This window comes from Podarcis vaucheri (genome assembly GCF_965113315.1).
Source record: "Podarcis vaucheri genome assembly, chromosome: 4".
In the NCBI taxonomy this organism is placed as follows: Eukaryota; Metazoa; Chordata; class Lepidosauria; order Squamata; family Lacertidae; genus Podarcis; species Podarcis vaucheri.
The window spans coordinates 69,092,337-69,112,696 of NC_138762.1; the positions used below are offsets into that span (position 1 = coordinate 69,092,337).

General features: G+C 42.7%; 1 protein-coding gene across 11 annotated transcripts in view; it reads left to right on the forward strand.

Annotated features, from left to right (window-relative positions):
- Positions 1-20,158, forward strand: part of ASB9 (ankyrin repeat and SOCS box containing 9) — a 21,145-nt gene extending 987 nt beyond the window's left edge. For 3 of the 11 annotated variants that reach the window (XM_082220922.1, XM_082220920.1, XM_082220918.1), the window contains exons 2-8: positions 3,538-3,700; positions 10,131-10,210; positions 12,643-12,750; positions 13,332-13,482; positions 14,179-14,313; positions 16,290-16,481; positions 19,983-20,158. In XM_082220922.1, the coding sequence (XP_082077048.1) occupies positions 3,607-3,700; positions 10,131-10,210; positions 12,643-12,750; positions 13,332-13,482; positions 14,179-14,313; positions 16,290-16,481; positions 19,983-20,107 (885 nt within the window). In that variant the 5' untranslated portion in view covers positions 3,538-3,606 and the 3' untranslated portion in view covers positions 20,108-20,158. The other 8 variants (XR_014219309.1, XR_014219310.1, XM_082220923.1 and 5 more) reach the window with 8 other exon arrangements.
- Positions 20,159-20,360: the final 202 nt, after the last annotated feature.

Below are 20,360 nucleotides of genomic sequence, written 5' to 3' on the forward strand. Positions count from 1 at the left end.
TGTACAAAACAGAGAATGAAAAAGTCACAAGAATCTGAATCAGTGGAAGCTTGGGCAACCGTTGGTGTTTAAGAGGAGTTTAGAATATATCATTGTCTCTGCCTCGTGAATTGTCTGGTGTGGGTGCTGTCCCTGAGAAGACTCTGTCCCACGTTGTCACCAAATGACGATCTGCTGGTTTGGGTCAATGTGTTGCTTTGGGGTCCCTGCACTATAAAGGCCCCTCCCTCCACATGCCTGTAATCCTCTTCACATGTTCTGTGCAAGTACACCAAGTAGAAATTGAAGGAGGAAGGGGATTGCAATTGCAAACCTTCCCCTGACACATATATGCTCAGTTGAATGTGGGGAGTGACACTAAAAGAAACCATCACATTGCCCAATTATGTGGCCAGAACCGACACTCATGTTTTAGATCCTTCAACTGGAAAACTGTAGGTTGTTGGGGCAAGGACCTCCTGCCATAGTGAGTGTGGTGTGTGTGTGTGTGTATTATGTATGTATTATATATACATACACATCGTGAAACTAAAGACTGGTATTTTAGGAGTACAATTGGGACCTGCATATAGTGTACAGTGGTACCTGCATATAGTGTACAGTGGTACCTCGGGTTAAGTACTTAATTCGTTCCAGAGGTGCGTACTTAACCTGAAACTGTTCTTAACCTGAAGCACCACTTTAGCTAATGGGGCCTCCTGCTGCTGCTGCGCTGCCGGAGCCCGATTTCTGTTCTCATCCTGAAATAAAGTTCTTAACCTGAAGCACTATTTCTGGGTTAGCGGAGTGTGTAACCTGAAGCGTATGTAACCCAAGGTACCCCTGTAGTGTGGAATGTTCCTGTTCATTATTCCAGTCAGTCAGCCATGCCTGTACCCAGGATATTCCATTACCCTCCTCATCCATTTTGCCACCATTCTGACAGCTGGTTTGCATTCCATGACAACTGAGCAGGCTCATTAGGCTGTCTTTTGACTCCCCTCCTTTTCAGGGTTCCCTCCCCAGATATTTTCTATTTCTACAAACTTAAGGGCTCCACCAGGCGGCTGATAGTTTCATCTTGTGTATGAGTGGTCCATTTTGCATACATAAGCGCTGGCACTTTGCACCTGCACATCAGAATCAGAAGGTAAGACGTCCAGAAGCAAAACCTGAATTGTGGAAAATCGCAGCTGCCTTTGATTTGCTGTTTTTTATAGCGAAAAACAGGCACTGTTGAAAAGACTGGATAGCTTTACCTTGAGCATAATGAAAGCAGACATAATGCAACTGTTCCTACATTGCTCTGCCAATTCTCATCATTCAGTCCTGATGTATAGCCCCATCTCCCACTTTAAGTTTACTGTCAGTTATGTGAAATGCGGTCAAAGACCAGACTGTCAGACACATCAATGTGTAGGATTAAGGCTGATGTTTCACTCTGGAGGCTAAGAGCTATTCCAACAAATGGAATAATGGCATGAGCTACCTATGCTACTCAATCCGTTCACATTTTCCGAAAAGAGCTGTTGTGATAGGCTGTGCTTAGTTCCTAAATGAGAAGAGCACTGAGTCATGATTTCTGAAGCCCTTCCAGGTGTGTGGAAGCTTGAACGGGAAATATATTCTTAAATATTTCAGAGTTGTGGGTTGGAGATAAATACTTTTATTTGTATACATCATTTAATGTACTTTACAATTTAATTAAATTAAGGGACGTGGGTGGCATGTGGTCTAAACCACAGAGCCTCTAGGGCTTGCTGATCGGAAAGTAGGTGGTTCGAATCCCCACGATATACCGTAGTGAGCTTCCGTTGCTCCGCCCCAGCTCCTGCCAACCTAGCAGTTTGAAAACACACCAGTGCAAGTAGATAAATAGGTACCGCTGTGGCGCAAAGGTAAACGGCGTTTCTGTGTGCTCTGGCTTCCGTCATGGTGTCCCATTGAGCCGGTAGTGGTTTGGTCATGCTGGCCACATGACCCAGAAAGCTGTTTGTGGACAAACGCCGACTCCCTTGGCCTAAAAGCAAGATGAGCGCCACACACCATAGTCGCCTTTGACTGGACTTAACCATCCAGGGGTCCTTTACCTTTTTACCTTACGTTTAAATTAACTGATGATGCTACAGTGTGTTTGGATAACTAATTTCCCCCCTTGAATTCTACCTTTTAATTGTCTCATTATTTATCCACAACACAAAGCCCTGTTTTGTTTTTTTTATCATGGTTGAAGAAACCATGATACACACTAGGAACCATTCCACAAATGAGAAAACAAACCACAACTTATTTCACTGCCCGCCCTACTAGGGTACTGATTGGCCCATTTGAAATTAGAAGTTTGGCAGGTAACCCCCCCCACTTGTCCAGCCGTGGCTATTACTGACATCAGCCGGCCCCACAGGTGATCCTCACCCCACCCACCCCAGCTCTCCGCCAACCCCAATCTGAATCGCCACTGCCCACATAGGGTAAGTGGTTTTATCCGTACTTTAATAATAGTAGTAATAATAATAAACTGCCAAAAGAAGAACATAGGATCCTCATACATTGCAGTCACCGCTGTCTTATAATATGCCAGTCTCCTCCTTTTCCCTTTGCTCAGTGAGCCTTAGAGAGGCTCATGAGTGGTCGTTGCTCCTCTCTGTTTTCATTTAATTATAGTTGGGGAGTTGCCAGCCATTTTTCCTTGAAGGGCCACTAAGTTACCAAGTTTCTATTCAGGTAAAAAAAAAAAAAAAAGCAAACTACCAAGTGTAATATTAAGTCCCTAAACAGAAACGGATAGACGGGTGGGGGTGGGGTGGGGGTGAATAGAACAGTTATTCTAACTGGCGTGTTGGTCTGAATGGGGTTTTGCTTTGTTTACCCTTCATCATGTGTCGTCTTGAGTTCATCTGTGGTCAAGATATTAAAATTAAATAAAGAAGCTCTGCCTAACACTGTGCTTTTTCATGCCATAGGGAGTATAAAGGAGCAGTTGGAAACAGCTCTCCAAACATGTGGTTTTAATATTCTTGTGGTATGTGGTGCAAAAACTTCTGTGCAGAAAGGATTCAGCTTGCCATTTCTGCGTGTAGTCATGCTTTTTTTGAATGTTTGTGATGGTATGTCTAAAAACAAATTAATTTGTGCCTTGTGATAAAGGCATTGCAGACAGTGCTAACCCCCCCCTTCTCTTTCTCTCTTTCTCTGTTATAAATCCCCTGAAGGCACAGTTTGCTGAGCTAGTAAAACTGGCTCTTTCTGTCTTGTTTTTTTGGCAACTGAGAAGTTCCTTTCTTATAAAAACAGAAGGCAAACTCGCTGATTGGACATGGTCCTGGAAAGGATATGACATCAGCCACATCCCTCACTTTGTTCTCTGTGCCCGAAATCTTCATGTACTTTTTAACCCAGTCAATGAAGAGGTGTTCTGTTAAGCTGGAGTGCCCAGGTATTTGGGTTCCTGTAAACTTGATGCTAGCACTGAAACCTTGGTCTTCTGCAAAATGTTCCTCACTTGCACACACACTGCTTAATAAATGACTCATAGAACTTGGGATATTTTTTTAACAGGCGAGATGGAATTTGAACTCTTCTCAGCTGTGAAGTGAAATCACAGTAGCCAGACTGTGCAGTGTCGCAATGGATGTGGAAGGGGCAAATGCGAACGCTGCCATATCCCAGAGATCAGAAAGCCAGCCTCATCCAACATACCTACCTAATCTACTGATGGGAGGTAAGTAATAATGCTGTTTTTTACAAAAGGGAAGGGAAGAGATTGTTTCAAAGTGGAGGTGAAAGGATCATAGCTGCTCAATGAGAGTTAATGTATAGAATAATGTCTTTAGAACATTTCTATACCACCTTTCAGAATGGTTTAGCAATGCAAATAAAAAACAATAAAATGCAACAAAAAGCAAATGTGAATGTGAAAAGCACCACAGTGCTTAAAATAACAGAGTGATCTATGTAATTTTAAAAGCATATGAGAGGTAGTTAAAAAGCCTAGATGAATGGAAAAGTTAAGGTGTTATCAGTCTAAAGACTCTCCTCCCTGAAAGAGAGGGGAGGGGTTGTGGTCGGGAGCCCGAGCTCCGCCTAGCAGGGGGCGTAGCCCCCTGCCTTCAGCTCACCTGGCTGGCGCTCACGCCCCCTCGGTGGCCACCCAACCAGGTGCCGCTGAGGGGGCGTGTTCAGCAGCTTTTTGCTGCAGCGACAGCCTTGGCCCGGCCTCATTCTCCGTCGTCGCCTCTTCGGGAAGTCACCCACCCTCCACTCCCTTTTAGTCAGGGCTTAGGTTTTTTGGCCTTGCTATGGACCTTAGGTTGGTCGCCCCGGTTGCCTGGGGGGCCTGGTAGGAGTTTTTCCACTTGGCACTAGGCTATTTGGTTTTTTCGCCTACCTCGTAGCAATCGTCACAACTTTTGCGGTATTGGTGGGTAGGTTAGGCATTGGAATAATGTGTTGTGGTGTGTCGAAGTGCTAGGTGTGGCCATCGCCTATGCCTTCAATTTTTTAGGGGTATTCCGTTAAAGGAATCTGGGGGTCGTGTATCCGTCCGATGCCTGCTTGGCGGGAGGCCTTGGCACGACCCTCGGTGACAACAGGGGTGAGCCTAGAGTCGGATCAGCATCGACAGGCTCCACCTACTGGTTGAATAACCCATCGTCCAATGCCTAAGCCAATACCTTTTCCATTGCTGTAACCAATAAAGTTGTGGCCTTTTCTTGCCCATTAACCATATATCACGTGTCCTTGTGTCTTTATTTCACTACACGGGGGTCGGGTCCTCGAACCACAACTTATGACTTGTTTTGAATCATTGCCACTAGATGTGAGCAAGCATACAATAAGTTAAGATAACTGGCAAACCGCTTTCACCAGCGTTTTTTTAAAAATAGAGAACATTTGGCATTTGTGATAAAGAACGGTTCTTTCGCAGTTAGATGAATCGATATTTGCTCTTGTTGATTTAGAAACTGATTTAATGATACAGCATGTGAGCTGAACATGCTGCCACAATGAATGAGTGCATATTTAAGATTAGAAGTATGCAGGTTGAAGATACATATAGACATTCGCTTTACAAACATTCCTGTTTTACCAGATCTACTTTTATGAAGATATATATATATATTATAATATTGTAACTGTCAGGAGTAGCTGACGTGGTGGGGCAGTGCCATGTCACAGCCTTCCCAAGAGAAGTGTTGTTGCTGCTACTACTTACTGGGACAACGTGACGCTAGGGTAGATAGAAGTGAGACTCTATAGGTGTATACGGGAGGTGTTGCGGGATTTGTTCTACCAGAGTGACTCTGCAACCCTGGCTTCACCAAACCTTCCACCTGTGCCCCAAACCCATCCTGGTAAACAGAAGTGACACTATGTGCACATAGAGTAGGGCCCATCTGCACTATAGATTTAAAGCAAGTACAGTGGTACCTTGGTTGTCAAACGGCTTGGCTCCCAAACAAATTGGGTCTCGAACGCCGCAAACCCAGAAGTGAGTGTTCCTGTTTGTGAACGTTTTTTGGAAGCTGAATGTCCGACATGGCTTCTGCGGCTTCAGATTGAGTGCAGGAAGATCCTGCAGCCAATCGGAAGCCGCGCCGTGGTTTTCAAACTGTTCTGGTAGTTGAACGGACTCCCGGAACGCATTACGTTCGACAACCAAGGTACCACTGTAGTGGCTTCCCCTGAAGAATCCTGGGAACTATAGTTTGTTAAGAGAGTTGTTATGAGACCACCCCCATTTTCCTAGCAGAACTACAATTCCCAGAGTTTTCCGGGACCAGGAATTGACTGTTAAGATAATCTGAGAATTGTGAATCTATGATGGGGTCTCCTAACAACTCTCAGCACACTTAACAAATTAAACTTTGCAGGATTCTTTGAGGGAAGCCGTGGCTGTATCAAGCAGCATGATCCTGCTTCAAATATACAGTGTAGATAGGGGCCTACTTCTGTTACCCTCAATATTCAGTTTAGTGGAGGAACGAGATCCACATTGCTTACTTAATTTCCAAGTGCCATAGCAATATACATTTTCCCCCTTTTAATTCATCTGTCATTATTTTAAGCCTGTTCTCTGAGACTTAATTTAGATATAACTTTTATTTATTACATTTGTACCCTGTCTACAAGCTCAGTTTTATTTTTTTAAATCTCAGAATAGCCATGTGAGGTAGAACAGGATGAGAAGAAGACTGGGTACTTTGCCAAATGCCAACTAAGGAATTTCATGGCCGAGGGCAGCGCTGTGCATTACAATCAGTGCAGGAAACACTGGTGTTAACATCAGCATTTCACGCAGCAAATATGCAAATTGAGGCTAGGCATGTACATGTCTCTTTAAACAACCACATGCACGTGTATGGGAAATGAGAATTCCTGGATGCACATACACAATGCTTTGTGGCATCTGCAGTACATGCATTTCTTGCAGGGCAGTCCAGTGTAACCAGGGTGTTTTCCTGGAGCAAACGTAATGGGGGAGCTTCCCTGAATGAGGATTGGAACCTGGCTATCTCACATCTTAACGCAAACAGTTTGGCTGCTGTACCACACTGCCTGTTATGTTTATGGAGGATTGATGTACAAATTGCAGCGGCAATCATGTTTTCCACAGTTGCACCAGAAATCCTAGAGGGAATCATAAAATGGCGTGGGAGGGTCAGAGCAGCATGTGGGGGTGGCGAGAACAAGATCATTCTGTCTGGCAGGCAGCAGTGCATCGATGGAACATTCATGCAACATTCAACTCCACCCAGTATATTCATTTTACATATTTGATCAACGAATTCAGAAAATCATACATTGCAGCCTTCTCCTGCAGGTGGAGAATTACAAGCCTGAATGCTCCCTACTCTAAAAACAAGCCATCCTTGTCCATGAAAAACTAGCATATGAAAGAGAAGAGTTATGGCCAGGCTTTCTCTCTGATATAGAAGCTTTCTTTATGCAGGAAGTTTATGGCATAGGGAAACATTTAACCCCACCCTGCATTCTGAAATGGAAACTGTGATGCCTCCTCATACTGAGTGGGACCATTGGTCCATAGAACTCAGTACTCCAGGGGTGAGGAACCTGTAGCCTTCCAGATGTTGCTGAACTACAGCTTCCATCATCCCTGGCCATTGACTGTGCTGGCTGGGGCTGATGGGAGCTGGAGTCCAATGATATCTGGAGGGTCACAGTCTACTCTAACTAGCAGGATGTTTTCTGAGCGCCTGGAAGAGGCCTGTCCCATCACTTGGCACTTGCCCATTTAGCTGACATTGAATTTGGGACCTTGCAAGGCATGATATGATCTACCACTTAGCTACGGTCTTCCTTGGGTACAGTCACACGAGGGTTCTATTACATGATGTTCTGCAGATACAGATTGGATCATAGCTGGCTGTAACCTTGGAAAATCATTCACAGCAGACAAGTAATTCTGTTTGCATTTTCCTCTTAGTTTCCCTGTTGATCTGATGGGGGATGTGGTGATTTTTACATGGATAAGAGACATTGATGCTGAGTTCAGGATAACATATTATTTTTCAGGATGTTAAAAACAAACTGCTGACGTAGCTACTTAAGAAGAGGTGCCCAGGGCTTACAAAATTTAATCAACTTATTCAATTATGATTTGCAAGTGACAGCAGCAAAATAGGGAGAAGTGTCCCCCAAATTAAGCAAGTTCAGCTTCCATTTAGAAAATAAAAGTTTGTTTCAATGATTTTGTCTGAGCTAGTGTTTCCACTGTGGTCTCATGGTTGTCATTATTACATAGGCAAACGTTATTGAAACCTTTGAACAGTTGGACTCCAAGCACAGTCTTTATGCTCTCCTGATTCTGATCAGTTGTGCAACACTGTTGATTTATCATCTACCTTGTATAGGTAATGCAACAGGTGAGCTATATCCTCATTAGAGGCAACCTACTTCTCTTTGAGGATAGGGCAGAGGATGGTGGCCTGGACCTACTGCAGTGCATGAAAATAGACCGCCATCAAGTCCGACACCCATAGCATGTAATAACATAGTCCTCTGGTAACTGGCACCAGGGAATACCACCCAGGTGGCTAGATATATACCCTAAGGACTACGTCAGTGGATCATCCTGTAGGTATTATATTCTAATGTTAAAGGTAAAGGGATCCCTGACCATTAGGTCCAGTCATGGCCGACTCTGGGGCTGCGGCGCTCATCTCGCTTTATTGGCCAAGGAAGCCGGCGTACAGCTTCCAGCTCATGTGGCCAGCATGACTAAGCCGCTTCTGGCGAACCAGAGCAGTGCACGGAAACACCGTTTATCTTCCTGCCGGAGCGGTACCTATTTATCTACTTGCACTTTTTGGGGTGCTTTTGAACTGCTAGGTTGGCAGGAGCTGGGACCGAGCAACGGGAGCTCACCCTGTCGCAGGGATTCGAACCGCGACCTTCCGATCGGCAAGTCCTAGGCTCTGTGGTTTAACCCACAGCACCACCCGGGTCCATTATTCTAATGTTAAACCATTCATAATTTTAAAAATAACATATTCATTTGATGTTTTTCATGTCTGTGGCTAAAAGCTGGAAATTAAGATTTAGGTATGGAGCAGTAGATCAATTTATCTAAACTCCCCTCACTAATGTGTCACAGATTAAGATACATCACAATGAACTGGTGTAGTTCAAATGTGTAGAGTGCTACAGTGCAACCCTATGCATGTCCAATAGAGTTTACTCCCAGGTAAGTGTGTAGAGAATTGCAACTTTACTCTTGGAATGTTGGGATTTTGGTTCAGATTCCCCATGAACATCACTGATTACTTTGAACCAGTCACTGGCTGTGTTCACACATAATTCTAAGCCATACTTTGTTCAACAAACCATGAGTCATGTCACAAGCAAGTGAACAAGCAAGCCATGCCTTCTTTTCTCCAAATTTTGGCTTGTTTTCCAACTACTCTTGCCTTGTGCCGTTTTAGCTTTACAAGTGTCGGGTGAGGAGAACAGACTCACCATGGTTCAGCAAGGCTGTTGGGTTCAGATGTGACACCAAACCAAAGTAAAAACAAGGCAGAGTTCATAAATCAACAACCAGTTATGGGGGGTTTTTTTTGGCAGAAAACAAACCATGATTATTTTGCTGGGATGGACATTCAAGCAAACCACAGTTAGGGTAAACAAGCCATGGCTTAATATTGTATGTGAACCAGGACACTTTGCCTCAGTCTAACCTCAGAGGTTGTTGCAATGATAAATGTGATTGGCCTGGAAGAGTTCTTGTCAATGAGAATGAGCAGAACTGAAAGAAAAGTATGAGGGCATGGATGAGATAAAAAAATGGAAAGGAGTAAAAAATAGTTAAGGAACAAGTTATTGAGAGGGTATTTTGATACCTTTTCAGGTTTCACTGTTTTGCTGAGCTGTGTTTCCAGTGAGCCATTATTGAGGATTTATGTTTGTTTAGCAGTTTGGTTAATGATCTGTGACAAAACATGGAAGAAGGAGTCTCCTCTCACAGATAGGTACTGGAGCATCTTTATTATCAAATTGAGCAGAAAACCATACATTGCCAGCAGCTGGACCTTCTCTCATGATGACATTCTGAATGGTATAGCAGTCTCTAAATCATTCCAGAATGTAACAGTTGCTGCTGCTGTTGTTATTAAACAATCAAAGCGCATGCTGTCATTATTCTGTGGAGTTTACCAGCTAAAATCTGAGCCAGGAGAAATAACAGAGGAAGGGGAGAAAAAACAGTATAGGCAGGCATACCTGGCATAATCTGTTGTTCTGCCTACTAGGTAATGCAAACAAGGAGAGTATATCAAGGCAGTATATATATGGATACTAGCCAAGATTCATCATTGAAGAGGAAAAGAAAAGAAAAGACATGCCAATGGATGCGCTATGATACTGACTTTTTATCTGTTTCTCTAGCATGCAACAGTTTGGTCTTCCCTCGACGTTCATTGCCTTGAGATCAGGTTGACAGGTTGGGTAAATAAAACACAATTGCTTTTGCTTACTGAAGCAGGGATGAAGTACGGTAATCACATTCAAACACATGGATATCGCTTAACCTTTAAGAATCCTTTTAGACAGTGCCGGATTTACTGAGCTACTTTCCCCAAACCAAGAGTTAATCACATTCTTATTCTTAAACCTTGTTTCCCCTCTTGATGCAGATTTTGTTTCTGACTGGTCTCCTTTGCACGATGCTTCCATTCATGGGCGGCTGCTTGCTCTGAAGAAACTCATCCATCAGGTAGTGCACCATTAGGGAGATAAACACTGAGTTTGCCTTGCTCATTAAGCCTCTTGTTGAAGACACGCTCCATTTCATGCAGTAAGGTAGCAAAGGTTTGACATATGTGTTGACCTGAAGGAGAACTAAAATGTAATGTTTTCAGAAAATGGTAGTCTTGTGAGCTATTCAAAACCAAAACCAAAACAAAAACAAAGCACCCCAAGAGTTGAGAGTTGGAAAGGGAAGAGTTCCTTTCAGTTGTTCTTTGTAGGAAGAATGGTGATTATCCATCTCACTTTTGCATAAGTCCACTAATGACAGCGGGAGCTTTCTGGAAGCTACATGTTAATGTTGACTAAGTGGGCTGAAAAAAAGAATCATATATAAACATGTAGCATAGCTTAAGAGGAACACTATGCATTAATCCCATTAAGAAAGTTGTATTGAAGGCAAAAGGAAGCATATCGTTGAATGGACCAGACCAGTAGCAGCTGGTGAGGCGGAGCAGCATTGCTCACTCGACTTCCCATGTGGAGGTCACTTCCGATAACAGAGCAGGTGAGGCCGTGGTGACGCTGGCGTGGTGCAGATGCACCAGCAGAGCCAGTCCAACACTTCTCCTCCTGCAACCATGCTGACCTCTCTGCCACCTCAACACACCCTTGATTATCGGTAGCAACCTGTTTTGGGAAGCCAGGTGAGTGACACTCTACCCCACCAGCTGGTACTGGAACAGACTGCCTTGGAAGGCGGTGGATCCTCCTTTGTGGAGGCCTGAAGGCCATCTACCAGGGATGCTGTGCCAATTGTTTGCTGCATTGGCAGGGAGGTGGGCTAAATGGCCTTTGACTTCCAATTCTGTGAACAGGGATGCTTCCATATGAGCACTTCTTTCTGTGTCCACTCACTTTTTTAATAGGCACCCATGTTGTTATTAACTGTTGCAGTCTAGTATTTTGTGGGCAAGCCCCCCAAGTTTTTCTACCCTCAATTTATAGTGATTATTTTGCAATAAGATGCAGTTGCAGCATCAGCTTGTCCAGGGTGAGCAGGTGAAATGCTATTACGGTATTTCGGGGCTCCAGTGCCTTTAAACTGAACACTCTGTCTTTGCAAGTTCAGTCCATTTTATTGATGAACTTTTTATTGCTTTTGATCCAGGCCTAGGGGCGAGTAGTTAATAAGCCTGCAATAGACCCTATCTAATTCCCCCGGTGTTTGTTTCGCTTTCCAGAATTGTAGCAGGGTGTGGGGCAGAGTTTTACAGTGCAATTGTAACCATGTCAGAAATCAGTCCTATTGAGTGCCATGGGATTTGCTGTCAAGTTAGGATGGTAGCCTTACTTACTGATTTCTTCTCACTTCCTTTTTCTCATTTTTAAATGTTGAAACTTAATGCCATTTTACCGTTTGAAAAAGAAAAGAGAAAACAGTGAGAGGGTATCACCCCCACCACTCTGGAAAAGAAACGGACATTGCGGAAATTTACAAAGGCTATTTAGATCAGAGCCCAGATCAGCAAGCTGAAACTGCAAACAGGAGGCTTGTCATTAGCATCGGGATGAACCTTCCCGAGTGGAATTTACTTGTAAATAGGCATTGCAAAAGGAACATGGGTGTGGGGAATGGCACTGCTGACTAATGCAGTAGTATATTAACAACAGCTGTGCAGAGTCTCTGAACTTTGCAATGTAGTTCTCCAACCAAAGAATGTGAATATGAATGTATTAGATGAAAGTGTTCAATTCTATATTTATAAAAGGTATCCTGTTAGGAGGAAATTGCTTACAGAAATGTATATTAGCCGACACTGCATGTAAAAATGTGTTTATTAGGATAAATTTGCATGAAAATGCTGATGGTTTTTTGTGAGAATTAAAAAATCCCACATTGCTGCAGAAATGTCGAGCACTGAATCTAAGATTTGAAAAATGGATAAAATGAGAGAACAAGCTGACAGATTTGTCCATCACTAGCTCCCAGTCAGTGTCTGGAATTCTGAACTAAATGGACCAATGGTCTGAGGCAGTGTCCTACGTTCCTATGTTTTCATTTTCAGTCTTTTAATAATGGTGGATTAGCAAAAAGGTCCCTACAATTTCTAAGGAAACTGGGAATAGACAGATAGCGAAGCCACACATCTGCATTCTGCAGATGCATCATTGTTGAAGTAAGTTTGCATATCAAGAATAACCCTTGAGTGAACCAATCATTCCTCACGTCAGTGGGACTTACGCAACTGAAACAACAATCGCTACCGTCTCTGAGACCAAGGGTGCTCCAGTGCTTAGGACTGTGATGCTGTACACAACACTTACCTCATTTAATTTAAATTAATGGGACTTGCTTCTGAGTATTAGTGAATAGACTTGCACTGCTGGCAACATAAAACATTTCAGATTCATGCAGGGATCAGCCTCTAATTATCCTTTCTTTTTATTTTAAACCAGGGAAGTAGTGTGAATCTTGTGACAGCAGATTGTATGTCTCCTCTCCATGAAGCTTGCTTAGGGGGACATTCTGCCTGTGCCAGTGTCTTGTTAAAACACGGGGCCAATGTGAGTAACTTGAAGATGTCTGGGATTTGGGTGCATGCAGAAATAAGATGCCCTGATAGCTCAAGAAAGTGAGCCATGCCAATGATGACACACACAAACACTCGGCACTACTTTCTCATTGTCGCTGACCAATCTGTGGTTGGGGAAAAATCCTTCCCAATCACCGCCAGGACAATCTATTAAGAATAGAATAAATATTCTAGAATTGCATATGCTATGTGCAAGGTTGCTGCTGACTGGTTGCAGTAATTTGTTTATAGAAAACAAGGCCAGGGGCTGGAATCTCTCTGAAAGTCATTGCCCCTGATCTTGACTGGATGGGAACAGGGTGTGAGCAAATAATGCTGATAATGCTTCAAACGTTCTTAGGACTGTGTCTTAGCACTGAAAACAGCAAGAACGTCTCAAATTGAAAGCTAGGTGGCATATGCTTATTTCTGGCTGACGAAAATGTCACGCTTAATGCCAACAAAATGACTTATGGTGGGGTGGTTAGTAAATATTCATTTGCATGGCTGTTTTCCCAATGCTTGTTCCACTGCTTTAGGCAACATCTACATTGCTGGCTCTTTTCCTTTCAGGTGAACATGGCTACCATTGACTGGAACACCCCTTTGTTCAATGCTTGTGTCAGTGGCAGTGTAGACTGCTTGAACCTGTTACTGCAGCATGGAGCCAGCCCCCATGCCGTGTGCGATCTGGCATCACCTATCCACGAAGCTGCTAAGCGAGGTAAATGTCAGCAGATGTGCCTTTATGCCAACACAATCTTTGCATCCATTGTTTCATTTTATTTTCTTTTATTTTCTTTTTCTTTTTGTTTCTTTATCCATTGTTTCATTTAAATGCATGGGTTGCATATAAACTCAAAACCACCTGTGATGTGTATGTATGTTTAATCAAACCATGGTTTATGCAGCCGGTTTGTTTTCACTAACCAGCATCAACCACAGTGCTGGGTTTGAATGACACGCCTAACTGCAGTTAATCTGAAACAGAGAGTGATTCCAATCACTACCTCACAGATGCACCAAAGTAGGGAGGGGAAGTGCAAGTCCTGGAAGAGAGTAGTCTTATTACCATAATGATAAACCATGGTTTAGTGTTATCACTGAGCACAACTTCTATCACACTGGCTTTCTAAGAGGGCTAGCCCTGTTTTCTTGGGGTGGTTAGGAAATAAGATAATGCGGGAAACAATGTTTGTTTGAATTTCATTGTGCAGAAGCAGCAACCGTCAATCCCACCAAATAGGTTCATTAAAATTTGGCAGAAAAAGAAACCTTATTGTTAGAGACAAAGAGAGTGGATGAAACTGGAAAATTTTTGAAAAGACAGCAAAGCCTTGCTGATTTCTATCATGGCCACAATGTTTTAGTCATCAGGTTGGTTTTGATACGACTTATAAACTGCCTGTAATCCTTTAAGGTCATACCAAATGTGTGGAAGCCCTTGTATCCCACGGAGTCAATATTGATCACAACATAAAGCATCTTGGCACCCCACTATACGTCGCTTGTGAGAGCCAGCAAGAGGACTGTGTCAAAAAATTACTTGAGTCAGGTAATTTTTAAAATGTTATATCCTGCATCAGGGGTAGGCAACATGGTGGACTACAGCTCCAGTTATCCATGACCTTTGGCCACACTGGCTGGGGCTGATGGGAATTGTAGTTCAAAACATCTGGAGAGCAGCATGTTGGCTACCCTTGATTTGTAAGCCAAGAGCAAACTCTCTCTTCAAAGATGGATCCTTATGAAGCCAAAATGACATCATCCACGCACAAAAGAAAGGTTATGAGCCAGCCTGAGGAGATCTGTAATAATAATAATAATAATAATAATAATAATAATAATAATAATATGCTGCCCATCTGACTGGGCAGCTTCCAACAAAATACTAAAAACACAATAAAACATCAACCACTAAAAACTTCCCTGAACAGGGCTGACTTCAGGTGTCTTCTAAAAGTTAAATAGTTGTTTATTAGTTTATCTGCTTGACATCTGATGGGAGGGCGTTCCACAGGGTGAATTCCACTATCAAGAAGGTCCTCTGCCTGGACTTCTCAGTATCTGGGTTGGATGATGAAGGTGGAGTCGCTCCTTCAGGTATACAGGTATATAATAGTTTTTAGAAAACCTAAGCAGAGGGAGGGAATCCCCAAAACAGCAAGGGAATTCCCCACCCCCAAAAGGGAAATAACAGTGATGCAAGAATTTTGCCTGCAGAATTTGTAAGGTGTTAACAGATCCCAGGGTATCTCTTTGGACAACAGCCACTGAAATAAATAAGCTCATATTTTAACAAGTTAGATCCACCACAACAAGGTTCTCCTTACTCAGAGGAGGCCGTGGCCGATGTAAACACAAAACCACCCACGCCCCTTCTTGAACCTGTCCACCCCAACATAGCAATACAGGAAGCTCCCTTATATGAACCAGATCTTTTGTCTATCTAGCTCTATTTGTCTCAGTATAGATGGGCAGTGGTCGGGGTTTCAGTCAGATGCCTCCCAACCCGATGAGGAGATGCTGGGGACCGAACCTGGGACCTTTTCCATCAGAAGCCTACTGAGCCACAGTCTCTCCTCAGATCAGAAGTACAGAGGGTATTCTTCTCCTCGCGCTGATTGCATTAAAATTGCAAATTTACTTAAGGCCACTAGGAACATACCATACCCTTATAGCAGGGGTGAGAAGCCTGCTGAACTCCAAATCCTATCAGCCCCAACCAGCATGGCAAGTGATCAGGAATAATGGAAGTTCTAGTCTAGCATCCCTCTCTCTCTCTCTCTCTCTCTCTCTCTCTCTCTCTCTCTCTGTGTGTGTGTGTGTGTCTGTCTGTCTGTCTGTCCCCTTGTGGTGGTGGGGAGTGCACAGGTTCCTGTCTCACAGTAGAATAACAGATACAGTCAAACCTTGGTTGTAAAACGTAATCCATTCTGGAAGACCGTTTGACTTCTGAAATATTCGGCAACCGACGCACGGCTTCTGATTGGTTGCAAGAGCTTCTTGAACTCAAGCGGAAGCCGCGCCGGACGTTTGAGTTGCCGAACTGAGAGATTCACACCTAATGAAACCAGAGTGAGTACCTCAGTTTGGCTAAACTGTAACAAATTTTGCGCAGACAGAAGTGAACTTGCCTTGCAGCTTTCTACAGTTTGCTCTGTGTTCTCCTGCCAACTCAAACACCTGCCTGAGACAACCTACGTGGGTTGAAATATTTGCTTGTTAGGTTAATTGTCAAGAACACTGGGACCTGTACTGTGCAAAGGCATCAATCATTCTTTGTGAACATCCCCAAATCCTTTCATGCGTGTTCAGTTTCCACGTTGCTTTGGCTGCAAGCCAAAGTCCGTGAACAGGCTTGAAGCCAGTTGAAATTTAAACTAAAAAACCCCCAGCAACTAATGTGCATATATAGGAGGAGATTGTGTGAGCCTTAAATGATCCTTAAACTGACCAGAGGTAATAAAGAATATGGGGAACTGCAGCTTTTGCTAGTTTAAACTTTTTCCTTTCCTTTTCTCCCCCCAGGAGCGAGTGCAAATACTGGGAAAGGACTGAATTCCCCTCTCCACGTGGCTGCTCAGACCTCCAATGCTAATTTAGTGCATTTACTTATTGAGTTTGGAGCAGACATCGGGGCTGTGAATGCCGAGGGCAAAAAGCCAACAGACCTGGTTCCTCCAAACAACACGCTAGTGCAGACATTGCTGCAGAGAGAAGGTGACTGTTAATCTTGGTTTCATTCAAATTCAAAGTATTTAAGAGTGCTGAATCAAGCTTTGAAAAGGACTCTCTCTCTCTCTCTCTCTCTCTCTCTCTCTCTCTCTCCTCCCACCACATTGTTAATTATACTTGTTAATCTGAGCTAAATAATAAAAAAAAACCATGCAGATAACTCGACTTGGTTACAACAACTGATGCCACAATGTGACCCTGAAGTTATGATAGGGAGTACACATGCCGATTGCTACACATTCAAGGACATCTTTGTAGGATCCAGGTCTCAGAAGAAAGTAGAACTGTGTGTTCTTGTAACTCCAAAACCTTGGTTTTTATCCTAGTTACTCTTTGCGATTTTTGTTCAGAGACAAGTATCCACGCCCATATTTCTTGGTATGAAACAGAAATAAGTTGGGTGGGAAAGTGCTCCAAGAAGGAAAAAAAGTCTTGTAGGATGTACTGCCAATATGCATCATCTGGTGTGACAATAACATGTGAATGCTTTGATAGCAGGTTCCCTTCTGCTATACACTTCTTTTCAGCAAATTTATACCCATCAAAATAGACTCGATTTTCTTGTGCATATGTGGTTCATTATTATTATTATTCTTATTCTTATTCTTATTATTAGATACTATTTGTTGCATTGAAAGAATACAGCAGATAGTATAAAAGAAAAACAGACCAGTGGGACTGTATTGTTTCAGATCTGTAAGCAAATTTGGGGACCCTCCTTATCACACAAAATTTATATTTCCTTTTGCATATTTCCTGATGAGCATAAAACTAATTCACATTGGTCCTGCTTGTTATGTTTTCCAGGATAGGAGACTGTAAGCCCAGTCTGACTCTTTATGCATATATTTATATCTACGTCTACACACTTAGACACACATATTCACTTAGATCAAAATGTTATATACAGACACTAGGGGATATGCATTGTATGATATAAATCAGGCATAGGCAAACTCGGCCCTCCAGATGTTTTGGGACTACAACTCCCATAATCCCTGATCACTGGTCCTGTTAGTTAGGGATGATGGGAGTTGTAGTCCCAAAACATCTGGAGGGCCGAGTTTGCCTATGCCTGATATAAATGATGGTGGGTTGGTTTTTTTTATAACACTAGTGTAGATGTCATATATGAAGCCTTAGAAGGTTTGCTGTATAGGCCTGATGTACTACAGTAGATTATTCCTGCCAACATAGTTGCATCTGTGTGGAATCATTTCAAGGGATAAATAAAAGATGAAATATGTACATAGCCTAACTCTTGCTATCTATGTATAGTTATTATACTATTGTGAAATGTTTTGAAGGCCTCAAGTATCAGGAAAGGCTTTTAAAAGCTCTGTTGCCATATTTAATTACCATGTTTTGTAAGAAAATACGACCTTCATCTTGCAGTTGGCAGATAAATAACATAGCTGCTAATGAGAGCTAAATAGTGGATATGAATGACTGTGCTCAGCTCCGTTAAATCATAATGAGATGTTTGACTTCAGTGTGGCAGCTCTAACATTTCTGTTGCAACACACATCATTCATTCAAACAAACGAGCATCGTTGTTTTCCACGTATGATCGTGGATAGAGTTGGCTTTCCTCTGGGTTATCACAGACTGGCACAATAAGAAACCGGTTATTGGATGATACAACATTCCATCTAGAATTAGTGATATAATATATGCTAAGCATTTTGAACATTTGAAAAGGCTGTACCAGGACTGGATTTAGGTTTGATGAAGCCCTAAGCTACTGAAGGTAATGGGGCCCTTTATATGTCCAGCTGTCTTTTGTCAACAATGAATTGTCGCTGTCTTTTGTGTTGAATATGTGCTATATGGTAATTTGTAGACCTAATAGGTATCTAAAGCCATTTGCACATGACAAAATATGTATTTTATCAAAGTCATTGTTGAACTGAAATACAATTAAGAAGACGTATATTAATAGTGAAATAGAATTAAGAAGAGGTATATTAATAGTGAAATAATTGTTAAGCTCTAACTTAAAATGATTTTTTATTCATAACAAACTTAATAATGCAAACACATTGGCATATATTTTGGAAATGTATATTCAGGTTTTTTCCCTTTAAATTTTCTTGGGGCCCCCAAGAGAGTGGGGCCCTAAGCTATAGCTTGTTTAGCTTATACGTAAATCCGGCACTGGGCTGTACATAAATAAGTATTTTGATGGTGGGTTTTTAAAAAAAAACATTGGGAAATCTGTATACTGTGCCCATATTCAGATATTACACTCTATGTAGTCTTTGATGCTGGAAAGGCAATTTCCCCTGTTAGCACTGGATCATGGCCACAGAGGAAAGTTTCCCCTTTTCTGCCTGCTGTTCATTTACTTGAGCGACCTAGAGATCTGCATTCTGCTCCCTGCTTGAAATCCATTGTGACACGGTTTGTGCATGCTACTCTATGAGGGGTGTCAGGGCCGAGAGAGATAACTACCCCCCCCTTCAAATTCAATTTTTGACTTTATATCAGAGGGGAGACCTCTGCAACCACTAATGTAGCTGAGGGGATAAATTTAGGGTTTCTTGCTGACAAAAGCTACTTCCACACTGAGCATCTGCTCTGCATGATATCATGATCAAAAGATAATCCTCCCATTTCCCCCCCTGTTCAGCTTTGAGGTTGTTTCCCCCCCCAAAAAAAGTTCAGAAAATCTTACTCTTTTACCCCAATTAACTTCCTGTGCATTTTCCCCAGGAGATCCGTTGTTCAGTTATTCAACTGCCTTCCTAGATGGTTTTGAGCTGTGCAGAACTTGCACTAGCAACTTCCTGTTCTATAGACAATCTCTCCTGTCTAGAAATCAGCGCTATCACTCTGACCTTCTCCTTTGTATCTATTTTTCTCTCTCCCTCCACCCTGCCCTGCAGTTTCAGCAAGGGGAGAAAAGGATTGCAAATTCATTGAGGTAAAGGCAGTATTTAACTCTTTCCCACAGATAATGGTCAAGGATGAAATCCCACTACTATCACCATTTGGGGCTGGAGAAAGTAGAATGGCCCACTTAACTAAAATCAATGTTATTCCAGAAGATTGCTATTTCACTTTCATCTTAAAGCCGTATGGCAATAATTGGTTGCTGCAATTTTCCCCCCAAGATTATAGACCCAAAGATTACAGACAATCAAATCTATTTTTATATTATTTCATTGCCCATTTAGCAGTAGCCTTCGTAATACAGTCAGTTGCTTTGTTTGTCTTTGTTTCAGCCCATATTTCTCTTATGCAGTAATTTGCTTTTGACCTTGAACAATATATCTCAATTTGGAAAAAGTCAAACACAAGAATTTCTTGAAGCTTTCAGGTGCACTGTGAGAGTAGAGAACTCAAAGCTGTTTTGTTTCAGTGCAGCTGCTTCGGGTCTCAGAAAAGCTGACCTTGTGATGCAGCTGCAGACGGTGTTTTGTGGGAAAGTGTTATGAAGTCAATAATACCTTGCTTGTTTCTTTGGCCTCTTCCCCCCTCCAGGGCCCTTCTCCTTGATGCAGTTGTGCCGCCTTTGCATACGGAAGTCCTTGAGATGCAAACAGCGACAGAGAATGAGTGAACTTCTGCTACCAGATGAGCTGAAACGGTTTCTGTTATACCTTTAAGTGTTTTGTTTTGCCTGATGGGTTATTAAAGTGTTGTTTCTTATCCAGGCATATTTGTTGTTGACAGCTGTCTGTCTCAAGAGACAAGGGAGGGTGCCTCCAGGGGTGAAGTCAAACCGCTGTATTAGCAGCACCAAAGTGACCTCCCCGGGACGTAAGCCTGGGCAGTATGTGTGGAAGGCCTGGGCTGCAGAGACAACAAGACCCTCCTCTTGGCCTTGCTGGTGTGGTCTAAAGGAAAGCAGCTTGGCTG